This window comes from Oreochromis aureus, linkage group 9 (genome assembly GCF_013358895.1).
Source record: "Oreochromis aureus strain Israel breed Guangdong linkage group 9, ZZ_aureus, whole genome shotgun sequence".
NCBI lineage: Eukaryota > Metazoa > Chordata > Actinopteri > Cichliformes > Cichlidae > Oreochromis > Oreochromis aureus.
Window position 1 is genome coordinate 27,745,903 of NC_052950.1, and position 16,867 is coordinate 27,762,769.

A 16,867-nucleotide genomic window follows, 5' to 3' on the forward strand; every position below is an offset into this window, starting at 1 on the left:
ATGGCTGTGGCAACAATAAACAAGACGTCTATTTATCAGTGAGTTCCAGCACTTGGTCTGTTTTGACCCTTCCAAGGCTACGTACGTATGCCGGATCACTGTTCAATATTTGTACCCGAACACACTCCCATTCATCTTTTATAGATTTGAGACTAGCCAGAGTCAACATTTAGTGAGTAGCAATTTTTCAGTGTTTACTTTTTGGCGAGTCCTTACTCCAGGTAAAGAGAGAGCTTAGTGCTAGACCACACAGTGATTATGCTAAATTACAGACTGCTTCCACTGTGCTAACAGTTTGGGAAAGACCCTCCTTTGCTTCTACATAATAACATATCCTCAAACACAAAACCACAGTCCGTGTGTTTTTGTTGTTTTTCTTTCATTGTTTTGTTCGAAGAGGAAGAACCTGAATCCCCTGCACACACCCCTGACCTAAACTCTGTCCAGCACATTAGCGCTGCTAACATGGTCTGATATGATTATCGCAGTTGAGAGGGTAGGGTTAGAAGCAACTTCTGAAAGTTGCTTCCAGCAGGATAAGATCACGAAGCTGAAATCATCTCAGACTGGTTTCTTGAACACAACGATGTATTCAAATGCCCTCCACAGTCACCGGATCTTAATCCAGGAGTGCACCACCTGTGGGATGTGGTGGAGCAGGCGTATGACATCATGGGTGGAAATGATTCTAGCCCCTGGTTAAATCTAATATTAGGCAAAAAATCTGATATTAGGAAGGTGTCCCAAACAAAGTGGCCAGTGAGTGTATTTGACAGAAAATGCAAGCAGTATAGCTCCATTGGCAGGTTTGCATTCAACTTGTTTTTAAGTATAAATAATGTTCAGTATTTTTAGTGTTACTGAATTTCTTGAGTAATATATATTAAATCTTTTACAGTGCTTTGTTGTATTTATATTTTTGCTTATTTTTATCCAGCACTTTCTTACCTTTTGAGTTACTTATGTATTATATTTATTTTTTTTACAAGGTATTTTATTAGCATTGTTGACCTGTTTTATTTTTTGATACTTCATTTATGCCATTTAAATCATAATTTTGAAGCACTGTATTCATTTTATTGAGCTGTTCTATATTTAACTCACTTCATTATGGGTTATTTTTAACATTTTGGCTAATGTACTGCAGGAATTTCCCAACTTCTGGGCATAAATACATAAATAAATAAATATGAAATTTTCTGAATAAAATTTGATACGTAGTTATGAATAATGTGCTCGCGTTTGATGCGTCTAATTGCTTTCGCTGTTAAATCTACTCTTTTGCCCTTGCATATACGTTTTGCAATTAATTTTAAAAATGTGCTCTTTGCTTTGGGATATCTCACAGCCCTGAATATGTATCTAGTAACAGCCAGCAAGACCACTTCAAGGATGCTTGAATAACACACCAAAGAGAAACTTGCTCAATGAAGTCGTTCTACATAAGAGTGTCAGATAAATTCAGTAAATGAGATGAACCTCTGCAGTATGTGCTGCTTTAGGGCCTGTTTAGAGTGTGTGTTTTTCCTCCGCCTCAAAACAAACTCAGATGATCTGGAGCAGATGGAATCTCTTAGTCATTAAGTTTTAAGTCAAACAGCTCCCTTTCCCCCCCACTCTCTGTAAATCTGATGATTCCCACAGTCAATTAATATCTCTGGTGACTCAGTGGTACTGTAAATGCGCTGGCTTGTTATATGAGCCTACTTGTGACTGTGATGAGACTTTAAAGAGCAGTTTTCAGTTGTGTAAATCGCTATAGATTATGCTTTTAACATTAGCTCCGGGGCTTGGTGAGTTCAGAGGTAGATGGGTCCAGCAAATACATGTGGCTCTCTCTAGCTACAGTATTTCTTCTTGTCTGTGCTCATTACAAAGAACATATGAAGAAAGAAGAAGAAGAAATGATATGCAAAGATAATGTGTGCACGCATGTTTGTTAAATCAACAGATATCCTTATGGGTGCATTAATTAGGCTGCTAGAATCAACTAATTGGTCTCTGCGTGGTGCAACTGTTAGCTTGACCAAGACATCTTTTCCACAGAAAACAGAAACATTGAGATGTGGACATTCAAAGGGAACTCATGCACATTCAATTGACCTTGTTAGTTTGCTCTATTTTACACTACGAAGTACCCTGAAAATAAGAATGAAGAATACACGCAAGGCTCTCAGAGGCAAGATAGCCACTTTCTTCATTTTCCAGCACTTTCTTTTGTCTGCGTTTTCGTGATGGAATGACAAGTAAACAGCGCTCTCAAAGTCTCCCATGTCGAGCCGGTGCACAGAGCAGAGATGTATTTTTAAACTCAGTATTTTAATTGGAGTGCTGCCGGTAATGTCATGGTTCCATCTTCCAGTGTGTCCTAAGAAACATTTCACTCCTGCCTTTTTTGCTCCTTCTGTTAATTAACGAAAGGCGTGTAAATGTCATGCATCGCAACTAACGACATCTGACGAGTTCAGCACTCATAGGCGCGAGCTTATCCTTCAGGGGAAATGGCCAGCAGCAAGGCTTCAAACGAAGTGAAGAGGAGAGAGAAAAAAAGAAGAATCAACAGCATTTTGAAAAAAGATGGGGGAAAAAAAACATGTTTGAAATGGCTTCAAAGCATCACTTTCAGCTCAGTCCAGACAGAAAGCAGAATCAGAGCCCAGGTCTTCTGAGGCCAAAAAAAATAAAATAAAATAAAATAAAAAATCCAGACTCTCATGTATCTCCTCAATAAACTAAAGGAGAAATTTGGCAATCCAAACTCAGTGTAAATGATGTTCTGGTAAATTATTCTGGAGAGCTGGGGGTGATGATGTGCTGGTGTGAATCAAGGAAAAAGGAAGGAGCGCAGAGCGATCCGCAGCATTCTGTAGGGTGAGGCTGCTGCAGGGTAGTGTATGTGTCTATGACAAAGATCTGCGTACGCACAATTACACACACCACCTCCAGCTGCCATCACCGTCGCCTCAAACCTCATTAAGGTAGCTTCTCTCATCTCTGCCCTGTCATCCCCCTCTTGGTCGGGAAGTTGACACACCTTGTTACCTTTCAACAGCAGATTTAGGCAACAGAGCCTCATTTAGAAACAGAGAGCACGGACATGTCTGTGTAGGTACTCAGTCACTCAGGTCATGACGGTCGTGTGCTTCGGTCAAAGGCAACTGGACTTCTGTTAGGTTCTTGAAGACACTTTAACTTTCATCCAAGAGGCTTCATCAGAGTTGATGAGAAGGTAATTTAAATTACAGACTGAGGGCTGTCACCTCAGAGGTGCTACCAACACGTCTGGACTGGCCTACGACACCAAAATAGATTTAAATCTCAAGGGACGTCCTGGTTAAATAAGGGTTTAATTAAACCTTTATTTAAAGACCAAAAAATATATATAAAAAATCCAGAAAAGTCATTAAACTCGTATTTCTTGGCAGCATTTTTTAAGCAATGGCTGTGAATTTCTCATCCATGCTTCCTTCTTTTTCTTATGGCCTGCTTTCAAATATTCGTCTTCTGTTAGGCTCAAAATTTGCTTGTTTTCTCGCCTTCTTCTTTAGCTCGAGCCATAGTCCACGTCTCAGGGTAAACAACATTTATCAACTCCATTATCTCAGCCCAAGCATTTATTTATTTAAATCAATGTTTTTTCCAAAGAAAATGCTTCGGAAATGAGGCCTCACAGCAGGAGCGTCCTGCATTAAATTTGTGGTTAGAGCTTTTCTGCGTGGAGTTTGCATGTTCTCCAGATAGGTTAATGCTATCTATGTCAGCACAGGTCACTCTTGCAAAGATGTGCCTTTTCTTGGCCTTCTGTTTCTGACACTTCTTTTCCAGTTTCTTCTGATGGAAATTCTCCTACTTTCTGCCTTTAGGAGTGCATACCTCTCTCTTAGAATATCACTCGTTTCTCCATGATTCACTTCAAGGTCTACAGACCAATCGGCAACCTCCAGGCAACCTCAAATCGCTAGGGAACAATGAGTATTCCCCAACAGCTTGGCTGGAGGTTCCTGGCCATGTCCAGGTCAGATTGCTGTGGTCACCTGTTGTTTGTATTGAACTGCGTAACTGGAGCTTGAGCGGCTGCTTCACAGTTACTGCCAGCAACCTGCAACAACCGCTCGTCAACATTTGTCCCTGGGGACCACTCGTTGATGGGGTTGCCAACAGGTCTCTTGGCATGTAGCTTTAAATGCACGCGGTGATATAAACTTTTTCCTCAGGGTGAGAACTTTCTGCACATATTTGAGAATGAGGCCTAATGTTCCAACTCCAAGATTATATACTTAAATACATAAACAATTAAAGGGTAAATAAAGCTTAGATCACATCACATCACGGTTCAGGGTGCTTTCAAGCTACCGAGAGGCTAACATAATTTAGTAGGTCTTATCCCACTGGCAGAGGACCACCCAGAGAAAACCTCTGCAATGCACAGTGTGTGGTAATGAGGCTGTATGACTACTCATGCACACTGTGGAGGAACCAACCGAACCGCAGAGCCATAGCAGGACTGACCCAAGAGCTCCACCCCGCCCACAGTAACTGCTGCCACCGCCTGTGCAGCTCACCAGGAAAACAGGCTGCTGGGTACACAGTGGGTTTAGTATGAGCACTGAACAAGCTCAACAAAAAACATCCAGGCTCTCTGTGGATCTTGGGGATAACAAATACAGGGTTGAGGAGGCTAAGATATAAAAAAACCCCCAAACATATGTTGTAGGTAAACAAAAAAGCACAATGTTATTTTTTGGGGGGGCAAAAGCAGGATGTGTAAAAATGTACATACGCAGCGAGATGAAGAGAATAAAGCGCTTAAAGACGACTCGGCATACACACAAAGAAACACTTTCTCCTCACAAACACATCAGAGAGAAGGATGCCTGACGGTCCCTGGAGGCCCCATGTGATTCGGGACTGTAATCCTGTTATGGCATCTTTGATCTCTTCTTCCAAATCCTAATTTCAAACAAACACTGTTGACATGTTCAATGTTTCTGGGCAGATCATGCAAAGCGAAGAGCAGCAGAACGGAGAGAGACTGAAGAGACGGATGATGGAGAAAGGATGAGGAGGGGGGATGATGTGGCAAAGAGAAAAGGCAAGAGAGACTGAGTAAGTGAAAAAGCGGATTAGGGTCTCGACCAAAATGGAGAGCATCGAGACAAGGGAACAGAACAATAGAAACTAGTGGAAGGCTACTGGGAGCCTTGTGACAGCCATAAAGAGCTCAGTCAGCCTCAGGCAAAATACCTAACAGCTTGCCCACCTCTGTTACCGACACACACGAGAAGAAGAAGAAAAATAACACGCACATTTAGACGGGAAAACTTCAAAGATTCGCGAACGCTTTTGTGTCTTGGGGGTGAGGTGAGTTTTAATGAGAGGTACCCAGACAAAATAAACATCAATAATAAAATATCTCTCTCCTAACCTGCAGGGGGTGTGGTGGGTAGTTGAGCCAGACCTCCCGCAGATCCTGTGAAGACAGAAACAGAGAAGGGAACAGAGATGAAGAGTCAGGGGGGAAGAAATTAGTGCATTTCCCCTTGGCATGAGGGTCATCCTGTTAATGAATATAATTCATTAACACTACAAATAAACACAGTGAATCACTAAAAGTAGCAAAAGAACCCAAAATGAATATTCAAAAATAGCGCATTCTTTATAGATGAAGGGTTATTTCAGCTTCAGATTGGTTGGTTTTGAACATTACAAAAGCTTCTCGGGCATAAAATACTACCTCTCACACTGCTTTCCTTCACTGTGAATAGGAACCCAACCTTCAAACGATTTTTCTGCAACTACTTCTTTTGTTGAATTTTACCTTGCATTTTCTGTGATGTAGCACTTGAACTTGAATATTTTTAAGCCTATGTGCGCACGTGTATGTGTGGACTCTGTTTGTTAAGAGAAACAGAGTGTTGTAAACCACCTGATTTGGACAGATGTACAGAAAATGAGTCAGAGAGTGTGCTGTCTATAAAAGCCACTTGGTCTCCAAAGCAGTGAGTGTGCCTAACGAGGATGAGACTCCCTCTGAAACGTGATGCTGACAAAGCGCTATTAGCATTATGAAGAGTAACCTCCAATGAAGTCAATGCAAAGTGGCAAAAACTGCCACAGTTCCTCTAGTGGCCACTAGAGGCTCTCTCCAAATGTGAGTCAACATACACATTAAAAAGACAGTTTACAACCTGGTAGAAAATACAGTTTAAAGGTTCAATAATCCACCTTATAAGAGCTCTGGGGATAATTATTTTTATTACTCATTTTTAGTCATTAAACTGGAGTGCTTCACTGTGTGTGTTTTGTGTGTGTGTGTTGTTGGAGCCTTTTGGAGTGTTTTAATGGACTACGTGACTAATATTATCGCCTTCTATCTGGTGCAGATCAACCTAGAAGTTCTTGCTTCAGTTTTGGTGAATTCTAGAGCTTTATTAGCATTATACTTCAGCGGTCTCCAACCTTTTTTGCGCCACGGGCTGGTTTAATGTCAGACAATATTTTCACGGACCAGCCTTTAAGGTGTCGTGGATAAATACAACAAAATAAAGTGATACGACCAAGACAAAAACTGTGGCGAATTCACTTTGTAATTCTGTAACTTTATTAGCAGCGTCTCCCTGAAATGCGCCAAAAAGAATTGAGAGTAACATCCTCCGCTCTGCCCCTTAATGCTCTCTGGTCGCTATGGTAACGTGTAAACATTTCTTTCAAAATAAGACACACAACTACAACACTGGAAAAGACCCAGGGAAATCGAGTTAAGGATAAAAACCCTGAAAACCATAAATTTCACACCTGAGCTTCAACTCTCGTGGCCCGGTACCGGTCCGTGGCCCAGGGCTTGGGGACCGCTGTTCTACTTAATTAGTAATTAGCCTATATGTGTGACTGTGTGATGCACCCTTGTAATTTATGAAAGTCAGCTAATGTCCACTGATAAATTAGCACTTTAGTCTTTCATCCATATAAAGCAACATCTGACTCTAAAAACATTAAAAGTCACCAAAATGCTAACACTGAAGCTTCAAAATGTGCAGTCCAAAACCAATGGATGTTGTCACAGAGGCTAATGGCACTAAAAAGATATTTATATGCGTTACTGGAACATAATTATTGATGCGTCATTGTCACAGATTATTAATTATGTATGTCACTTTAATGATGCAACAGGAGACAAGTTTAATTACCTAAACACTGCTGGGCAGTTTTATCTCCAATAACACAGCATAGCAGACTATAAGAGTTTAATTTTAAACTTAACTGTAAAATAATAAGCAAGTAAAGCTTAAAAATAATGCATCGAGCAGCTTACGTCTTAACTTTTGTGCATATTTTGAGTTGACAAGATAATGTGTACAAAGCATAGAAATGACAGGTCCAGTGAAAATGTACCATGTGACCTTCTCTTTTAGCCTTGACAGCTCACTCCACTGATATCAAAAGACTGTGTTGTAGTTCCTCAACATTAAAATTAAATGTAATGCTCGACAATGATGCGTTGATAAGGCGGTGACACTAGTAACGCACCACACAAGGCTCTATGTAGAAAACTCCTTATCCAAGTGCTTTCAGGTGCCATCAGTGAGCGATGGTGAAAGAAAATAGATAATTTTCAGGCCCAGAAGTCTGCATATCGACCTTACACAGTCAAGTAAGGTGGTGCTTGTAAAATGGTGGGTTGTGATGTGGATTTGAGCCGAAGGTGAGGGGTGTTTGCGGGTGGAGTATTGGTGGGATTTAGCTTTTAGAGGAGCGTTTCCTCTGGAGACGCACACTAGCGGCGCTGGACTTTTGCCCGCCCTGCCTGTGGAGAGAAATATGTGCAAGATCAACATGTTTCCTCAACCCTACTCTGAGGTAACCACACAAGATCGAATAGTAGAGAGACCAAGGCTGAAATATACACAGTACAAAGAGAGAGAGAGAGAGAGAGAGAGAGAGAGAGAGAGAGAGAGAGAGAGAATAAGTCGTGGCTCTCAAGTTGTTGCCAAGGACAACGCCAGCCGGAGGCAGTTTTAGGCCTAGAGTCTAATGTTGGGTGAGTCATAGTGGTGATAGAGATGTGGAGAGGGCCTCTAAAGTACAGTATCACTCAGGTGTTTAAAAGGTTCAAGGAGATAAACCTTTAAAATGCGGTGCTAGCCCACGGGGGGTGGGGGGTGGGGTTGTGTGTGGTCAGCAGCATCGAATGGGCGCCTCATCTTCTCAACGTACCCAGCTGGCAACCCATCGCCTTGAGCAGCCGATGAAAAATTCATGAAAAGTGGTCAATATGTTTGAGTAAATGCTTCCTTTTGGTTGCTTGTCCTTTTTTTCTTAGCCTGCGAGCTGGGTGGAGGAGCACTAAGTACACAGCGCCTATCAAGTCGACACTGAGCTTGCTCCCGAATGCACGTGTCGTCGGTTGTTAAAAGAGCGTCGATAGCGCCGGCTAATGGATTGATTGCTTTCACACTTCTTTTGCAGATGCACAATTTGCTTTAAAACACATAAAAGTGATTCACCTAGGCCGACGCATGCAAAGTGGCATTGGGGGAAATGAGAATGAAAAGGACAAGAAGGGAGAACATGACACTTGAAATAAATAAATAAATACATAAAAACAAAGGGAGAAGTGAAGTACACGAGTCGGTTCGGCTTGAGATCGAGGCTTATGATTAAAATCCATCCACAAGGCGCTCGCGATCCGCCCACATGCTGTATATAGACCCGAACAGCTAATGTTTCAATTACAGCCATTCCAAAGACAAGTCAGACAATGATTAAGCCAGCATCGAGTGGGGATTTAAGAATAACAACAGCATCCCCCCCCCTACACACACTCTCTCTCTCCCAGTGTAAGGAAGGTATAATTACTAGGGGCACAAATCATCATGTACAGCAGCTGAATCACAACCATTTGGAGGATATAACTGCTGCTACAAACAGGAGGGGGAAAACACATGCAAACATGTTTATTGGAATGTCACTGACCTACCTATAATGACATTTGAAAATAGATGCAAAATAAAGGGCAATTTGGAAAAAATGCCTCTGATCTTCCTTTTGTTGGACTCAGCTTTAACCCAGTTATCCCCAACCATGGTAACCCGCCTCTGCATCACCACCTGGATTCAACTAAGCAAACAGGCAAGATCCATCATACAGTGATGATGGTTTAGCTGGTAGCAGGTTATTTATCACAACAGGTCTCCTGGTGGGAGGCAACTTTGAATTTAAGTACTTACATTTCTCTTTGATGTTAATTTCTGTATATGTAGACGGCAACAGACAGCAAACAGACAATATATCATTAACCAGCTTGACCCCAAAATCTATTGAAGGGAGCAACTGATTAGCAGTTGCAAACCCGGTCCCTGCCTTCGAAGCACCGATTTCCTGGGCTATAAAACTGCAACTTCATTACACATAGTTGAAGTAATTTTGGCTGTGCCACGGTCTCCAACCACTATTTTCCCCAATGTGACTGTAGCATAACTGATAAATGGCATGCCGAATGTAATTGCTATAGAGTAAACGGAAAGCTGGCAGTAGTTCAGATCCTGTCTAAAATGAGTTCATGTGAACGCCATGAGTGGCGGTCTGATGAAGCCGCTTTTGAAACCATCTCTCAGGGCTTTGGGGGTATGTCAAATGAAATTGGGAACCAATGCTTTAACCCACAGGGGAGTCGAGGCACAACCTCATTCTTGCACATACTCCAGCCTCACAAGCCAACCGTGAAGACTCAGCGTCACATCCCCCTTTACCCACACACACTCAAGCACACACAACCCCTGGGATTGTTGGCTGTCCATGATTGGGACATAATGGTGCTCTTCTCTGACAAGGTCCAATGCTCGCTGACAAATTGGTCTCTAGCTACAGGCTGCCAATCAATCCATCAAAAGTAGTAGTGCAGCAGAGAGATCAATAAGAGATAGCGCTGTTGATCAATACTGATATAAAAGCAGCCCAAAGTCCAGAACAAAGGCTTCTGTCAGTGAGTGGTCAAGGTGATCTTCTAAATATGTGAAAACTAACGTCGATTCTTTTGGTGAAGTGTACCGCACAATTTATATTTGAGGTTAAGAGCACACCTTTTACAGTTCCTCTGAGTGTAGGCAGAACAGTGTATATGAATAGAAAATGGCCTGTGAATGAGCGAATGCATTCATTCTCCAGGCTATTAGCAAAGCAAGGACACAGTGGAGAGAGCATACACATTCTCATTCAAACACTGGCAATATTATGCTTAACTGGACAAACGGTTCAAATTGCACAACGAATGGAGAGGGACACTAGGCTGTCAAACAGGTAAAGGGTGCCAGAGTGAAAAGATAAATGAAGCGCATGCTTGTGGTTCATATAATCTTTGTCTTTCTTCTTTCACAAAGAAACAAACAACAAAATAGCTTGAATTTAAATTATAGGTACAAAGGAACTGTTGCTCTAAGACACTGAGGTGGCCTAAACATGGAGGGAGTTGGTCACCTGTATGATCATATAAACCCAGCACACTCTACTGGTACACAAAGAGATCCAAAAACACCCACAGAAGAAAAAAAAAAAACCCTCAGAATGAGTCACATTTAAAAATCCACTAATAAACCTGATTTACTTTTTGCAAAAACACTCATTTTGGAATACATGCCAACAAAGCGGGGGAAAGGCTTGAAAAACTCAAACTGTTTTCCATCACCGCTTGAGTGTGTTGAAGTTGAGCTGCCCTAAAACCCTTTTTGGCACTGCACCCAGAAATGAGTAAAGTAAGAAGACTGTGGCAATGCCATGTCACCACAAGTTATTAATCTCTGCGCCACAGCGGCTGTCTTTGTTGTCACAGCAACCTTTTCTCAAATTTGGCTTTTGAGTGTGTGGTGGCCTCTGTGGTGGTGTTAGTGAAACCCAACAGATTAGCTGATGGGCCACTAGTGAGAAAATTTTGGTGATTTTTGTTCCTTAAAAATGGTTTGTTGAAGCAGCTAGTTAAACATCTAAATAAAAGTCTGACATTTTCAGGTTGGCTAACAGATCAACTAAAATTACAGGCAAACAAAATTGTCTGCCAACACCAATGCATAGATAAAACAGCAAAAATGAACAATAAAAGAAAGAAGTTTTAGGTTGATGATGGCAACTTGTAGAAAATGGCAAATACACTCTCTGGCCATTTCATTAGTTAGTACCAGACTGGACCTCTTTTGCATTCAGAACTGCCCTAGTTCATGATGGCACAGATTCAGCAGGGTCCTAGAAACATTCCTCAGAGATTTAGCTCCATTAGCCTGACAGCATCAAAAAATGTATCGGCTGTCAATCCATAATGACATCACGTTCCATTTGAGTAACTTATTGTTCAAGAAACCAGCTTAGAATGATTGGAGCTTTGTGACGTGGTGAGTCATCCAACAGAAGATGGGTACACTCGGGTTATAAAGGGATGGTTATACTCAGCAGCAATACAGAGGAAGGCTGTGGTTGTTTAAATGACATTCAGATGGTACTAAGGCAGCGGTCCCAAACCCCCGGTCCGTGAGTCGATTGGTACCGGGCCGCAATAGTCCATGCTTGGGTGTGAAATTCATGGTTTTCATTGTTATTTCTTTTAATCGTTTTTATTGTTAACTCTGTTTCCCTGGGTCTTTTCCCGTGTGTTATGAAAAAAATCTTCTTTTTTTTTATGGTAATGGTTTTATTTTGTTGTATTTATCCGCAACACCTTAAAGGCCGGTCTGTGAAAATGTTGTCGGACATAAACCGGTCCATGGCACAAAAAAGGTTGGGGACCGCTGTACTAAGGCATCTAAGGTGTGCCAGGACAATAAACACCATACCATTACACTGCCACCAACAGCTTAAACCAAAGCAGGATGGATCCATGCTTTCATGTTATTTATACCAAATTCCCACCTTACCAGCTGAATGTTGCACAGAAATCGAGAGTCTTTAGACCAGGCAAAGTTTTCCCAATCTTCAGTTGCTCTGACTAAAGTGACCCAGTGTGAACTGTGGCCTCAGTTTCCTGCTCTTAGCTGACAGGTGTGGCCCTTTACTGCTGTGGCTCATCTGCTCAAAGTTCGATGTGTTCAAAGATGCTCGTCTGCATTACTTGGATGCAACCAGTGGTCACTTGAGTCACTAAACCCTTTCCATCAGGTTGACACAGTTTGCTAATCAAAACTGATGACTGATGTTCTGAATGTCATTGCTAAACAGTTAATGCAGTAGTCCAGATCCAGTCTAAAAGGAGTTTAAATGAACACTTTGAACATGGCTGTTGGTAGTGATGATGGGCATTCTGAGCCCATCTCAGAGGTTTAGGGATAATGTCAGAATAGGAAACATTTTGGGGAAAAAAAACAGTAATAAACCTGATTCTGTGTTATTTTTCCTCTATTGATATCAAAGTGTGGGAAGGAGTTGAAAAATTCAAACAGTTTTCATTCTCTGCCTGAGCGTGTTGAAATCAAGCTGCTCTAAAACCCTTTTTGGCACTGCACCCAGAAATGAGAAAAGAAAGGTGGTGGCAAAGCCATATCACCAAAAGTTATTATCTCTGCGCCACAGTGGCTGTCTTTGTTGTCACAGCAACCTTTTCTTAAATTTGGCCTTTGAGTGTATGTGTGCATGCTTGTGTGGTGGTGTTAATAAAATCCAACAGATTAGCCGATGGGCAACTAGTGAGATCATTATGGTGATTGCTCCTCAAAAGAGGTACTTCCCTCAGGACAGCAGAGTGGCATCAACATCTTTTCCCAGCAATATTGCACTGCTGTTGAGTCCAGGTTGGGAGCAATCGAGCAGCTCCCCCTGAAGAAGATGCTTCCTGCCTCTCTGCTGATGCTTTAATAACCTCCACAGTAATGTCATTAGCAAATTAGCATCTATTGTTTCCTCCGGGCTTCTGTGTGCAATGAAGCTAGATTCCATCCTCGGCAAGAGCCCTGTTGTTTGGGAACCAGAGCCAGCAAAGGTGACGTGTTGAGAGAAAAACAAGGAGACGGAAATAACTGTTGCGCTCCAGCCATGAATGCCATACCAATTAGGGAATAACAGAGAGGGGGAAAAAAACCGAGGATACTGTTTGTCTGACTAGGTCTTGAGGTGGAAATTACATGCATGCTTTGTTTTAGGTAGTCGGCTCTGAATTTTACCTCCGGAGTTGTGGAGCTTTTGTTTTGACTTGTCATAAGAGCACGGGGAAACATCTGTGGGGGTAATGACATCCTGGGGTGTGAGTGGGGGGAAAGAATGGAAAGGAAAGAGAGAAAATAAGAGGGAGCGAAAGAGAGTCACCAGGCAGCATCCTTTTGTTACACAAGGAGTGCATGTGACTGATCACCCATGTGTGAATGGAATACAACACCAGCAAAAAGGGTGTAGAGTCCTTCCGTTTTGCACTGCATCCCTTAGTTTAGTAATATAATGTGTGAAGACCCATTTTGACGTGTTAAGCTAGAAATACAGAAGGATTCGAGTGGTTCTGCAGACTCTCCTGCCTGTCCATCTCGCCGGTCTGCCCCTCCAATTCCCCGCCCGCATACCCATCATACCACCCGGCTGGTGTTTGGCTTTCTGGTCTGTGTCCATCTGTCTCCTCTCAGCTTTGTATAACAGAGCTGCCATCAGGAGGATTCATTCAGCAGGGGGTGGGGATGGGAGTGGGGGTTGACAAGCCATACTATTTCAATCCTCAGTCTGCATGTCTGAAAACTTTCAAACCGAAGTTGAACTTCACTCAACTTCTACTGGGAATTTTAGTTGCGTGCAACCTAATCAATACGTTTATGTTGTTGTTGTTCATGGATACGAATTCTTACACTTTTTTTGCACCATAAACTTTTAAGTATAGTATTTCCACAGGAAGTATGTTTTGTGCCTGCACCATGTATTTTGTCCAGATAAAGAGAGAACATGTCACCATAGAAACCAAGAAAACAGAGCATTAAAAGAAGTGGTGGCAACGGTTGTATTTTAACCCAAAAGCATCTTGTTTTTATTTTTTTCCTCTAACCGTGAGTTGGCAGATTAGAGGTTGTAGCTTTTTCAACTGGCATGACAGAAAAATGGGTTTCATCTTACTGTAGAGATGAACTTATTGATCGTATTTAATTGAATATACATTACTAGCTACAATATCATGTAAAGCATTTCACAAACCATGATCACATCTAACACTAAACCCCATGGGGAATATGTTTATCAACAGAAGCCTGGTACTTTTACCTGCCAGTATAGCACAAATTGTAGGGTTGTCTTCCACTTGATGAGTCTGTATGTGTGTGCTCTACTCTATCTTCTATTGGCAACAAAGCTAATTTTTGCTCTTTCAAAGACCAGGATTATACTCACTTGTTGACCTACATGTGGATAGCTGCAGACACTGGTAGATACAAGTAGTCCTTCAGATTTTACATTTTTCAAATATGGTTGAAGGATATATAAATAGTTAGTTCATTGCAATGAAATGTCTTGCAGATGAGTCTGAAACAGCTGCATTAAGTCGGCAGGAAGATGCCCATTTACATGTATCTAAGCAGGGTTTCCCAAATCTCCTGGTGGATACTGATGTGGTACCAGGCCTATGTCTACCCTATAGTCTCCTCAAAGATGACCATCTCAGCTGGTTACATTCAATGTGAAGGAGAAGCAACCTTACTCCAGATGTCTAGGCTCCTGGCCCCATTGCTTTGGCTGAGCTCAGCCATCAAACAAAGGTGTATCTGCAACTTACTCTTTCAATCACTGGCCACAGCTCGTGTCCTGAGGTGAGGACCGGAATGCACAGTTGGTAAATCAAAAGTTTAGGCTCTTCACACAATGGTCTGGTACAACACCCACATTACTGATGCATCAAAGATCCCGAAATACTGGAACTCCTTCACTTAGGGTAATAACCTCTCCCAGAGAGAACGGGCCACATTTTTTTCTGGCAGAAAACCACATGTTTGGACCTGAAGGTGGTGGATTCAGACTCTGATAACAACATGTAGGAGACCCTTGCATACTCAAGATACTCAAAATGATAACACTGGAGAGAGTTTAGTGGTCTCAGTTCAATGACATAAGAATTCAACTTGGTAACTACTTTTTAGAAGTTGTAAAGTTCACTTGCTAAAAAGAGCCACAATATTGTGCTTTCTTCCTTGTACTGACTGTGTACAACTCTCCAGACAGTAATGGAGCTTATTATGATGTATGACCAGCGGAAAGACCTGACAGTGTAAAGCGGTTCAGTGCTGTAAAGGCACCAATGTGGAAGAGTCGATTCCTCTGTCTGAGAAATTTCAGAACCAACAAACTATCCACAGAGCCCATGCTAGGTAAGCTAGCTGCATGATGGTAGTACTTCTGCTCTATTCTACTGACATTATCATATACCACTCATTACTGGTTGAGAACCCATTTGTTCATTTAGAGGCTCCTTCATATTAATGCTTCATTTATGTATCTAAGCTTGCTTATTATCCAGTCTAAAGCAAAATAATCCTAGCTTGCTGATCTTGTCAACAACCATACTAAAACCCAGTCACAAAACTTCACAGATGTGTAATGATCCAAAAGAAACATGAGTACAAAGATGTACGTGGTCCAAGCAGCTGGTAAGACCATACGGAAAGATAATGTGTAATTTACATTGTACCTGATCATCATTTAAGGGTCATAGTGTTTATATGTTTAGTTTAGTTTGTCTACTGTGCAGCTGTGTCCAGATGTCATCAAATGTTCATATTTAAAGTTTATCTGAAAATGATATATTTTTTATATTCCCACTGAACTTTCAAGGTTATGCACACAGCGTAGGAAAATCATCTTTGTGCATTTTAGATGAGAAGAAAGTGACTTATAACTTTATTATTCTTATACTGACCACGTTAACTCCCTTTTTGCTCATCTCCAGGAGAATCAAACATCTGAAGGGAAACTTTTAAAAAGAACAAAGAATATAGATCACACATCCCAATTTGGCCACCCTTATAGCCTCCTGTTAGAGTTTAGAATGGATTTTAAGATCTTGCTCATTAGTGAAGTGTTGAATGGTTTAGCTTCTGTGTAGTCCTTTCAGCCTCTCTGAGCTTGAATGTCCTTATTCCTCCATTAATCTTAGATCCTCTGATACAGTTCTTTGTAGTTCTTATCTTTATTAGCAAGATCAAATAGAGAAAATAGATAGAGCAGAATTTAAGCTATAACTATTCTGCACCTCACGTTATAATCACTGTCCACTTTGTTTGCCTTTGTTGCATAAATAGAAGGATGATCACACTGATAATTCTTTTACAAGCACAGTCAATTTTCCTCTCCCTGTGTGATACAACAAATACCAAACATAGTGTCCAAGGCCATCACTATATATGGACCAGCAGTTTTCCTCTGTAGCCCTATTTATACATCTGCATTTGGCCTCAGTCAGAAAACCTTGTGTGATTGCTTGGGTCGCTAGCAGATTGTCCTACTTGCTTGTAGTTGGCATGGGAGAAACCAAATTGTTTGCAACCCTACGTCAATTACTGCCAAGAAGCAATGAAACTCTAAAAAGTACAATGCAAACCAGAAATGGACGATGCTCACCTTCAAAATAAAAGTAGCAACTTAACATCATAACTAACATGTTTCAAAACGTGCAACTTTTCCTTTGAAGGACGACAGTCTCAGTTTCACGTTTGTGCTGCACTTTACACTATCACTCGGCAAGCAGTCGGCAAGTGTTTGCCAACATGTTTCCATCTTCCATGCAAAGTACATGTGATGGCAGCAACGTGTTGGGGCCAAGGTATTCACAGGAGGTTTTCAGTAAAGTTTATATATCTTTATTGACTGATTAGAAACTTCCAACATTTGCCATCTGGTTGGGGATTACACATTTTTCCTAATCGACAGATGG

At 41.5% G+C, this 16,867-nt stretch overlaps 1 protein-coding gene across 6 annotated transcripts in view; it reads right to left on the bottom strand.

The window, feature by feature from the left end:
• Positions 1–16,867, bottom strand: part of drosha (drosha ribonuclease III) — a 136,331-nt gene that overhangs the window by 40,359 nt on the left and 79,105 nt on the right. For all 6 annotated transcript variants that reach the window (XM_039617618.1, XM_039617617.1, XM_031728545.2 and 3 more), the window contains one exon: positions 5,426–5,470. In XM_039617618.1, the coding sequence (XP_039473552.1) occupies positions 5,426–5,470 (45 nt within the window). The remainder of the gene's footprint in view (positions 1–5,425; positions 5,471–16,867) is intronic.